General features: G+C 44.4%; 1 protein-coding gene across 2 annotated transcripts in view; it reads left to right on the forward strand.

Moving 5' to 3' along the window:
• The window catches only part of ap2a1 (adaptor related protein complex 2 subunit alpha 1), a 67,222-nt gene extending 57,801 nt beyond the window's left edge, over positions 1-9,421 (forward strand). Inside the window, exons 22-23 of one of the 2 annotated variants that reach the window (XM_060849508.1) lie at positions 635-723; positions 2,238-9,421. In XM_060849508.1, the coding sequence (XP_060705491.1) occupies positions 635-712 (78 nt within the window). In that variant the 3' untranslated portion in view covers positions 713-723; positions 2,238-9,421. Of the gene's footprint in view, positions 1-634 lie in introns of both variants that reach the window. The other variant, XM_060849507.1, reaches the window with a different exon arrangement.
• Positions 9,422-12,203: the final 2,782 nt, after the last annotated feature.

Below are 12,203 nucleotides of genomic sequence, written 5' to 3' on the forward strand. Positions count from 1 at the left end.
TGTGTAGAGGTCACCGGGTGGAAGCTGTTGTCAAAGAAGGCTTAATAAGTTACCGTAGTGCATCTAATAGCTGGTACGCACTGCTGCCACTGTGCATTGGTGTAGGGAGTGAGCATTTGAGGTGATAGTTGGAGGCCATTTGAGTGGATTTAATCTCCTGATGTCCTGTGCCACTTAATGGCATGGTGGATGCCAGGCTTTGTAGTTCAAGTTATCACATATAAATGTGGTGAGTGCCGTGGGTCCCCACTCCTCAATGGGTCAGTGGTTTTACTAAAACTGCAGTTTATACTGGCCATTAGCTGACTTCCATTGGAGATGATTTGTGGCAGATTTCGGTACTATCAGCCCAAAGACCCAACTCTTTGGAACAATCCTGGACATGAATGTTGAGTGAGAACAGTCTGGAACCTGGGGAGGTGTTGAAATTTGGGAGGGTGTGGCTTCGAGTAATTTGGAGGCTTTGTTCTTTTTGACTTGTGCCTCAAATAATATTCTACTTCTCCAACCCGTGCAAACTGCTTTAATGGGGTTTCTCTGCATGGTGCCCTTTGTCCTGTTTTTATTTAACCTGCACATGCCAGTGGAAGTGGCTGATGTTTGTTTGTCTCTCTTTCTCTCCTTTTTCCTTCAGATGTATCGCCTCACACTACGCACAAGCAAGGAGGCTGTGTCGAAGCGACTATGCGCATTACTGTCTCAACAGTTCTGAAGCCTCAACATGTAATCGATCTCTTACACTATACTGTGTGTTTGTTTTGAGTCTGAGTGTGTGTGTGTGTGTGTCTGTGCGCATGAGTGTGTGATGGTCCATTTACCTATGCGCCACGTCCAGTGAAAACTTCAAGAAGCATCATGTGACGTCCTTTCCAGTACAGTATATGTTTACGTGATTGTAGGGGTTTTTTTTTGCTATTGAGGAACTTGGAAGATTCCTTGGTATGCAAGGCATCATGTGTGGCAGAGGGAAATGGAAAGGGTGAGCAGGGCTGACACCAGGTTGTGGGGATGCTGACACTACATAGCTGCTATCTGTGGTACTTCTCAGTCATGTTGACGAGAGCCCCTCCATGATTGCAATGCGCCCCTATCCTGGGATTGTTGGCTGTAGCCCTAACTGTCTGCTTCTCGTTTCTTAAGATATCGGCGATTAGAAAGGAACCTCGCAAACCCCAGCTTGGTACAGCTGCCCCACAGTGTCAGGCTGACCTGCACCCAGCCCGAGAAAGATTGACCTGCACGGTGTGCTGAATTAACTCCGTGGTTTGGCGATGCCATTCCCCTTCGGCTGTTCTGGGTTGGCGAGTAACCGTTGTCGACAGTTGCTTGTCTCTCTGTGTTCCTCTGCTGGAGTGTTGGGCTGGCGAGTAACCGTTGTCGACAGTTGCTTGTCTCTCTGTGTTCCTGTGCTGGAGTGTTGGGCTATGCCAGTGTGTGATGAGGGTGAAGTCAGACTCAGCCATGAAGCCCCTCTCGCACCCACCCCCTGCCCCTTTCCCACTTGGAAAAGCCCATGCTAACTCACTGCCTGAGCTTGCACACAGACCACAGCAACATCAGGCTGTTGGAGGACACCTGTTTTCTGAAGGCACCTGTTTCTCTAGCAACAAGAAATTGCCTTCTGAGAGATGGAGTGTGTGTGCGGGGGCAGAATATTGCCAGTAGCCATTCAGTAACTTGCCCTTTCTGTTCCCCATGCCTCTGCACATTTCATTTAGATGATGCCCAAATACCAAAAGACCTGGAAGTTCCACCTCATTGTTAATCGATATAGTCATTCCTGATATTAAAAGAAAGTATGAAGTAATTGTAAAATGTATCTGTATATACCTCCTTATTTAGGGTTGGATAGAAATACCTGTCCAACCAATTTACTCTCTGGTCACTAATGTTAAGTTAGCTGTTTAAATGTCGCCACTGAAAATTAAGAGGGTGAGCAAACTTTTTTTTATTTAACCTTTAAAGCTTTACATTTTGTTACAAGTGCAAAAAGACTGGAATGGTTCCCTTCTCATCCTCTTTGTCTTCCCTCGTTTCTTTAGAAAACAAAGTCTGCTCTCTTGTCACCTTTGAGTCTCACTCGAGTCGAATTCTCATTCCCTCCTCCCCTGCTGTTAGTAGTCAGCACGAGCTGCATGATGCGTGCGATTGAGTAGGAATGCTTGCTTTAGTGTAAATGCAATGAAACATGACAATGGGGTGAATTGTTCCTTACTCTGAATCTGCTTTCATGCCAGCACTACTTTCTTTGGTTCCGAGTCTGGGAAGTCTGTGTCCATGAGCCAGCTCCTCAGCGTCTACACTTCTCAAGCCAGCTTCCCCATCCTGTGCAGACCCAGCTCTTCATGGATTTTACAAGGAACCGGATTTGGCATCATAAACCGAGAGGAAAAGCAGCCTAAACTGCTTCTGTCTCCTGCATTCAAACGTTCAAAAATTCTCTTTTTGTTTTCCCCCCCCCCAACTCCCTGCTCTCTCCAACACTCTGCTTCACTCAGAACGTCCTTCAATTTTGAATGTGTCATCTGTCTATTTGGGATCAGCTTGCTTGTTAATCCCCACCTGTTTCTTTTACCCACTACCCCTATGACTACTGCTGTGGGAGTTGTCTTATAAATGGTGTGCTTACCCCAGGTTTAGTGTAACCCTTCCTTGTTTTTGTTCAGGAGAATCCCATCTGCCTAACGCTTGTATATAGAACTAACCCAAGTGACTGGATAACAGGGCAGTGGGGCTTCTTTGCAGAGCTGTATAAAATAGAGAGAGCCTAACCAGTTTCAAAGGCTGATTTTTAACAAGAGCAAAACCGCTGGTAAATTGAGGGGGAGGGGGCAGCCAAATTGAATTTTCAGTGGCAGCAATGAGTCGGACCATTTTAACAAATGGAGTTGCTGTAGCCTCGATGAAATGCGCGAGTCAAAATGTAACCTTGGAAAAGGAAACAAAAAAAAAATACATGAGAACAAAAGAATGTGAATAAAGTTCCCAGCTTGTCTTACTGTACAGCATCCACTGCATTGCATCTGGCAGATCCTACGTACCCAGTGTGTTCTGTCCATGATTTAATTTGCACAGTCCAAGGTGAGGAAAGAGTCCCGTCAGCCATCCTGAGCTGCTCCTCCACCCTACACAACTTGCACAAATCTCATTGCAGACTCGAGCAGGATTGCCATTTAAGTTACAGTGGCCACCACAAGGAATCCTGAGGAAATTCTTTCTTCCCCATGGGCTGGAGAAAGACCCTAAGAGGTAGGAGCAGAAGTCAGCCATTTGACCCATCTGAACTTGCACTACCATTTAATAAGATCATGGTTAGCCTCAATGCCTCAACTCCAGTAATCTGCCTCTTCCCCATAACCTTAGACAGACTTCTAATTAATAAAGTGAATCAATGTCATCATTGTAACCCAGCCCCGTGGAGTAAGGGATCGAATATTCTCAAATTTTTTCTTCTCTATTATTTGGGTGACCACCTTACTCTGAGACTTTTTCTTTTCTGGTCCTAGACTCTCCTACACGGTGGGGGACAACCTCTCGGCCCCTTTCTGTTTCACTGTTTCTCTCTCCTGGACTCTTGAGTACAGGCCCTGCCTGCTCAACCTCTCCTTATAAGAAAATCCCGTTGTGTCTGGGATCAAACTAGTGAACTTTCTCTGCCTCCAATGGCAGTAAATATTTCCTTGGCTAAGGGGACCAAAACTGTTCACAGTATTCTGGGTGTAGTCTGACTAGGGCCGTGCAGAGTGAGGGGAAGGAATGTTCGTGACACTTGGCAGTGAGATTCATGACCACACAACCACTAAAAAGAAATGTATTTCTAAAGTGTCCCTGACTTGAAGTCATCTGATTGGTGGCTTTCTGTAACTTGCTGTGCTGCTGGATTAGAAAGAGCCTTGGGAATCTTCTTCTGGAGAGAGGACTATGGATGCTTGCTTTTTGAACATATTCAGCACTGAAAACCATAGATCTGAGGGAAAGTGGAGTTAATGTAGAGATCCAGTCTTGATCATACCGAAGGGTTCAAGTGACCTTTATAACCTGCTCCTGTTCCTAACTTTCTTCCAACATCGAGGTCCCACAGCCCACTTCAAAGCCTAACCGTTATAATTGCTCATCGACTGACTGTACTCATTGCAGGTAGATGGAGTGGGAATTGCTGTTTCCTTCACGTTTTGTTTTGAGCTATTTCTGAACATACAATCAAGGAATGAACAGAGTGCAGCACCTTCCTAGAGGGTGCAGCACCTTCCTAGAGGGTGCAGCACCTTCCTAGAGGGTGCAGCACCTTCCTAGAGGGTGCAGCACCTTCCTAGAGGGTGCAGCACCTTCCTAGAGGGTGCAGCACCTTCCTAGAGGGTGCAGCACCTTCCTAGAGGGTGCAGCACCTTCCTAGAGGGTGCAGCACCTTCCTAGAGGGTGCAGCACCTTCCTAGAGGGTGCAGCCACTGAGTCTGCTTCTCCCATTGAATTAAACACTGATAATCCAAGCTCCCACTCCATCTCACTTGTCTTTCCCTGTGTGGAGACTCCTTGACATTTTATCTTCGTAAATAATTTGCTCTTCGTTCACATCCTGCTAAGAATTGACCAGAATCATTCAGTCATTGTTTCAAAATGGTCCATTTTGACCTTTTCTACTTCAACTTCACAAATCTGCGTAAATTTGATATGCTTCAGCACAGCTGGTAGGAGAGTGTAATTACAGCATGATGTGTTTCCATGGTGGTTTCCATTCTAAAAGTAGGGATCAGAATTTAACGTAAAAGGTTGTCTGGAATTGCATGCAAATGTAAGACATATATGGTAGATTTTCAGTTCTTAATTCCTAGATATTATGCCACCTTCTCTGTCATGAAACTTGATATCGTAATTTTGAGAATTATCCACATATATGAAAAGAATAGAAACCCTACTGTGTGGAAGTAGGCCATTTGGCCCATTCAGTCCACACCGACCCTACAAAGAGCATCCTACCCAGACTTAACCCTTCATTCTATCCCTGTAACCCTGCACTCCCCATGGCTAACCCATCTAGCCTGCACATCCCTGGGCACTATGGGCAATCCACCCTAACCTACATATCTTTGGGCAGTGGGAGGAAACCTACACAGACACAGGAGAATATGTAATCTCCACGTGGACAGTCACCTGAGGCTGGAATTGAACCCAGGGCTCTGGTGCTGTGAGGCAGCAGTGCTAACCATCGAGTCAATTGATATAGAATTGCTTCCTTGCCATCTTAAATCATTGACGCTCCCATTAATTGTCTTTACTGCTCTATCTCACCATTTTTGAATGGGTTTTCCAGAACTAAAGGCTAAGGGGGTCCTTGTAACCAAGTTATTTTGAATTCAAGTTTGCTTTGGAACTGGCTGACGGTATTTTCCTGTGTGATACTGTGTTCTAGAGCCAAGAAATGGCAAAATGCACCGACCTGATCTAATGGAGACATGAAGGCAATCACGTGGGCTGGGGCAGAGAGGAATCATTTGGTGTCCCTTCTGGATACTGTGCAGCAGCTGCTGCTGACAGGCGTGCAGCTTTGAATGCAAATGATCAAGTTTGGCCAGTGGAGCGGGGAAACCTCCAGAGTGAAATCGCCTTGTGCCATTCACTTGGAATGCAAGCCACTTGGGGGGAGGTGCTGAATGGCACTCATGACGCCATAGCCCAAGAGTCAAGTCCTTGAGTGGAGAATTTTGCAGAAGCAAACCTTTTGTCTAACAGTAACTATCCACCTGTTAGGACTGTAGTTTCCTTCTGTCAGAGGTTTCTTGATGGCCTGTGGAACGTGTTAGACTTGCTACCCAGTCTGCATCTTTCAATCTACTGTGTCCACGTTTCCCAATAGTTCAGACAGCTGGGAACCGAACCTTTTGGGTTACCATATACCTCGTTGACTTGATCCTTTTCCATTTCTTTGTAAATCTGGGGTGGATGGGGATGGCTGCACTCAACTCTAACAGCAGAGAGATGCATAGTGATTATTGGAGCTAGCTGTCTCTTCTGGGAACCAGGGAAGCCATTCTGGTGACAATAACCACTCTATTGCCTTGTTTAAAAGCAGCATGTTTACAGATCATGAGTGAGGTTCTTTCTCTTTTTGTTTTCCTAAATGCAATATGTATTAAAGCGATTAACTTAGTGATGTGTAGCACTTTAGTCATAGTTCAATCAAGGCAAAAGTGTATGATATTGTGTGATCTATAATGCAGTATATTTGTCTGTGTGCCTCCAGCCTTTGCTCTGTGTAACCAGCCCTACTGGTAAATCTGCATTTGATGCCTCGATAGATCGGACATGGGGTGGGAGGAGGCGATTTAAATTTGATTCGGAAGCTGAGGTACTTGCTCAGGATACATAAAGGTTGATCGTTAAAAGGGTGCAGTACAAAATCCAATCCACATTCCTTGTATCCTTTTAACATGAAACCTTTCTAAATTTCCTTTTGTATGAAACAGGATTGAACTAGACCCCTCCTCCTCTCCACCCCCTCCAGAAAAGTCCCCTCACGACTAGGGTGGGTTCAGTGGGCCACAGAGTTTACAAAGTTCCCTCCGCTGCCCATCTCCTGGAGATCTTGGTGATGTTGTCTTTTGCATTTTGTTAAATCTCTGACCTTCCAGATTCCACTGATCACCTTGAACTCTGCGCTGTAGGGAACCAGTGAGATCCTTGACTTCTGTCTTCAGTCTGCATTGAATTAGCTGATGTTCGGCCCATCCATAAATGCTGATAGAGGCACTGCTAGGCAAGTTCAGCTGCTGGCTGCAGTTCCGTGCCCTTGTGGTGCTGGGATGAAAGCTGTTCAGCTGTGACCCTCTTTGCAGCCCTTCTGTCCAGTCAGCCTGACACTGTCAGCCAGTCAGAGTTTGCTGACCCTACAAACCATTCAGGCAGTCCATGCCTTTATTTCTCCTTACACACACCAGAGTAACACTAGAGTTGAACCTGTTTGTATCTGAGCTTCAGCGGATGGAAGCTCTTGTTGAATTTTTAATGTGAAATATCCTGTGTGCATATGTCCATGTTGGCCATCCGTTATCAAACTGTTGGTATCTTTTATTGAAATGGTTTTCTCATTCTAAGGATGATGTCTAAATCATTACTCCAGTTACTACCATCTAGACAGTTGGGGCTCTTGCAGCTGCCATAGCAGCCCTCCAGTGACACATTGAACTAAGGCTCCACATACTGAGCCCCTGGCACTGAGAGAGCAGAAGTGCGAAGATTATTCCAAGTCAACATTCCCGTCCTATTCCCGTTGAGCACCAGGAGATTGATTCTCTGGACATTCATGATGCTCTTCCTTCGTGGGATCTTGCTGTATGTAAAATGTCAGCTGTACACTCTTGACATAGCAACAGTGCCTGCACTGCAGAAATTTGTTATTTCTTGTGAGGCGATTTGGTACATTTCTGAGCAACCTGAAGTTATGCAGCAGGATTGAAAATCCTTTTTACTGATTGTACTGGAGGTAATTTGAAAAAAAAATTGCAAGTAATTCAATTTTATTGAACGAAAAGATGTGAATTCAGCTTTGGGTGTATATTATAAAATCTTACAGCAAAGCAGATGGCTTTTGATCCATTGCACCTCTTTTGGCTCCAAGGAAGTTCAATTAATCATGTTGCTTGCCCCTGTAATGTTCCAAAATTGTTAAAGTCTCCTTTGAAAATAATTATTAAAATATTTAATAACTAAATCAATTTCCATCACCCTTTCAGGCAGTGTATACCACATCAACACACAGTTTTAAAAAGTAAATTACTCTGATTCTTTTTGCCAGTTAACTTAAAGATGTGTTCTGCTTACTGACTCTTCCCTGCCAATGCAAACATGGAAATATCCAATCCTAATTCCTTAAAGATGTTTTGTCAGGTCTCCCCTCATGCTCAAAGTTCAGGGTTTCAGTCCGATTATCCTGGACTCCATCTGTTTTAGTTTCCACTTACACGTGTCCGTTTTGTGTGCACCAACGATCAAATCTTCCTTCGTATTGTCCTTTGTTGTCACAGAAATCCCCGTGTGGACGTTACAAGGTCGTTGTAAAATGGACTCACACTAATGCCTCATCCCACTCTTGCCCACTTTGCAATTGAGATGATTGCGATTCATGTTCACCTTAGTGCAATGCCCACGTTGAGATGATTGCGATTCATGTTCACCTTAGTGCAATGCCCACGTTGAGATGATTGCGATCCATGTTCACCTTAGTGCAATGCCCACGTTGGAGAAATGGAATGTTTTAGGCACAGCAGAAGTTGGGCTAACCCTGTTGTTTGAGCGATTAAAGTCAAGTGTGCCTATAGTGGAGTACTGACTGTCCTTTCCTATTGTAACCCTCACTGAAGCTAAAGTGCGAGGCTGGGCAACTGCAGCAATTTTCTGCTGTTTGGGCAGATATTTAGTGTTGTGCTGGTTTTCATAGATTGCTGGGTTCCTTGAGTTCACATCTTACATTCTACACTCCTGCCTCTCACCCCCGGCCTCACTGTCGCCACACGTTGATCTGTCTCTCTCCCCATTGGCACTTCAGAGTGGTGGGGAGTGCCATTGAGGCACTCAGCAAAATTGGAATGTTCTCTGGTCACAGCAACCTGGAATAACAGATGGCGTGAGTATCAGTAAGGATATGCAAGAAATGAGGTAGTGTTACAGCGACTAGTCAAAAGGGACTGTCGAGAAGTGGGGCAGGAAAGGGAGCTGCGTTTAAAAGAAGTTTCCCTCAAACAAAAATCCTTTTTGACAAGATGACATTTGCTACTTTATTTAGGAGGGTAGAAGGGAAGATGCACTTTGGTTACCATGGAGATAATGAGGAGCTGCTGTACAAGGAGAGTGAACCATTTCAATTAGCTTCGTTGTGCCAAGCCCTCACAATTGCAGTAACGGAGAGCAGGTTTCGCTAGATGGATAGGTCCCTACAAACGGCTTTGTCACATCTCAAGTTGGGGATCTAGTTAGAATACCCTTCATCAGATCAGTATCCAGTGTAATGATAAAATATGTGTACCATGTGGTCAGGAGTTGCCTTCATCTTGCTGGATTTCCTAAACTCTGTAGTTCACACTTGCTCATGAAGACAGTCCACTTGGGAGAAGACGCTGGAAGTTAACTGGCATTTGTACCTCAGCAGGAGATGAAATGGGAGGGCAGTGGCTAGAGTTAAAATTGAAATAATCTGTGTCTGATCTAATGAACATCTGAGTACCAGTATGGCTGAATCCAAAGTAGGATTATGATGTTACTATGCAATTACTGTTTCATTAGAGGAGCAGCTTAGAATATTGTGTGTGCTGTGTGTGTCTGTATACACCCGAGATGTGAATCTCCCATCAGTGTTAAACGACAGAATATGTTTAACAAAAGCAAATGTACAATGAAGGACACTATGTAGATAAACTGACCATAATGATCAGTTCCCTGTCTCTGAGCTGATTTATTTTTCTGTGTCTTCACAATGTGCACTGGTAATAAATGCAAGACTCACCAAGAATGATAAAGTGGGGGAGAATTTGGGTTGGTTGTGATGTCCTTAAAGATGAATAGCTTTCCAGGCTCGCACTGTGAGAGAGGTTCATTTGGTTGAGGAACTTTGACCTGGGCACAGTCAATAACTTCAAAAGAAGGAAACTTAGAAAAAAGAAATTGGCCTTCAATTCTGCTTTGTGGACTAAAACACTGAGTACCTTGATGTAAATGATGACCTGCTCATTGACATGGAAGTGCATTCCATAATGAATATTTTGCCTATAATTCTGGAATTGCGGGAAGAGGGTGCCTGTTAAATTTGAACACCATGAGTTTGTAGTGCAGGTAATACAACAAATATAAGTGGAGCAAGGTTCCTAGACACGTGCATTGTCGAAGGGTTGACCAGACCCAGGATTCAGCTTGTTTATACGGTTATGTGTTCGTGATAGAGGGACCACTGTACAGATCCACTGATGTAGTGACCTGACCTTCACTGAGCCTCGTTCATAGTTGATATTGCGTCCTCTAATGGCAGAGGTATAGAAAAGGTAATGAGAGAGGGATACAGGATGTGACATGGAATGTTTAAAGGCTCAGTACAGCTAGGTGATCATATTGTGAAGCAAAAGCTGTTTAACCTTTGAACAGACTGAATGAAAGTTTACAACAGACAGCCTTCCCTTTTGTGGCTGGTTACAGGAAGGTGCTGTGGATGGAATGGAAAGCAATAATGTTGCCCTATTCAGCACTGAACCATTGGTACAGAACACCTAACCACGCTTAACCCTACACCATGCTCAACCCTACAAATGCTGGCATAGGTAAGATGGTCTTGAGGTACAGTGGGTAGTGTCTCTATCTCTGGGTCAGAAGTTTCAGGTTCAAGCCCCATACAGGATTTCACAGTCACAAGAAGTGTTTACGTCGGGTTGCCAGACATTGATTATCAGCCTTCCACTCTGCCATGATGGCAGCTATAAGAGCATGGGAGTTTCCTGGTCAGCCATAACAGAATGCAACACCAAACCACTGCATCACGTAGTTGAGCATAACCACGGACCACTCAAATGGAAATTCATGTTCGGCAATGCTTTCGCTGGACATGGGAGCTCGAGAGGTGGTCAAGGTAAGACCGCAGCTATATGACTTACAATATTTCAGGACACACCAGTCACCTGTCCCACACTTACAGCTCGCGATTTTCCATTAGGTGTCCCATCAATTCAAGAAAGCAATCTGGCCTTCCAAGACTTGGCCTGAAATCCACTTAAAGAGAATCATGGCCTGGCTTGGACAATTGTATCTTCTAGACTTTAGAAGAGTCAGAGGTGGCTTAATCAAAACATCAGATCCTGAGCAGACTTGACTGGGTGGATATCAAAAGCAAGAATAGCCTGCTCCCTTGTGGGCTCCAAGCTGTTCCAAAAAAGCCATCCTGTAAGCATTCCATGAATTCGCTTTCTTTGGATCCATATCTAGAGCTACAGGATAAAATCACCATCATCTTACCAGACCATGGGGCTGTTTTCTCATTCCTGACAGATAACTGGTGGGGGTTTAACTGGATGGTCATCTCACCTCAGATGAGGGAAGTGGTTAAGAAGAAAGGACCCTTTCTCGTAACCTCAACCAGAGCAGAAACTAAACCTATGCTGTTAGTGTTAGTCTGCACTGCAAGCCAGCCATCCAGAACCCCTGTATCTAAAGCTAGGGGTCATAGGTGAAAAACGAGAGGTGAGAAATATTTTTATCTCTGAGAGTTGAGTGTCTTTGGAATTCCCTTCCTCAAAAAGCAGTGGATGCAGAGTCTGTAAATAGTTTGAAGGCAGAGGTAGATTCTTGATGAATGGGAGATGAAAGATTATTGGGGGCTATGCACAAATGCAGAATTGTGGATCAAATTTGATCAGCCATTACTGAATAGCAGAACATGCTCAAAGGACACAGTGAGCTACTCATGTTTCTTGACCATATATATTGTTGGATTATCTCTGGTTGGCATTTGAGGTAGAGGCCCTTTGTCTGGGTCTAACCTGCTCTTCTATCATTTTCTTTTTCTCAAAAATGTCATTGTTGACTTAAGTGATTGCTGTGGCTCAGTTGATAAGGATTTTTATGCAGTAGGTGTATAAGATGAAGTCCTCCACAAGATGATTTCACTCACAGGATTCCCAGAACAAGAGGCCAGAAAAATAACAGCCACTAATGACATGAAACTCCTTCACCAAAGAAACGTGGAGAGAATATTGGATGTGCTACCACAGCACATGACTGAGTTGAACAGAAAAGACATATTAGTGACGAGGTTAGGAAAGCAGGGAGGGAGAAAGTAATAGAAGAACATAAAGACTGGGAGCTGGAATAGGCCATTTGGCCCTGCTCTGCTGTTTAATACGGTCACGGCTGATCTCATTTGGGCCTCAGCTCTATTTTTCTGTCTGTTCTCCATAACCCTTCAACCAATAACTAATTTAAAATAAAATCTATCTCCTCCAATTTATTCTATGTCCCAGCATCCACTGCACACTGGGGTAATGAATTCCAAAGAAATTAGTCATTTCTCCTCATCTCTCTTTTAAATCAATCACTCCTTATCCTAAATTGATGGCCTTGTGTTCTCGATTACCCCATGTGACAAAACATCCCTTCTCCATCAACTTTGGTACCTAATGGGCGGCACGGTGGCACAGTGGCTAGCACTGCTGCCTCACAGCGCCTGTAGACCC

Source organism: Hemiscyllium ocellatum, chromosome 33, assembly GCF_020745735.1.
Source record: "Hemiscyllium ocellatum isolate sHemOce1 chromosome 33, sHemOce1.pat.X.cur, whole genome shotgun sequence".
In the NCBI taxonomy this organism is placed as follows: Eukaryota; Metazoa; Chordata; class Chondrichthyes; order Orectolobiformes; family Hemiscylliidae; genus Hemiscyllium; species Hemiscyllium ocellatum.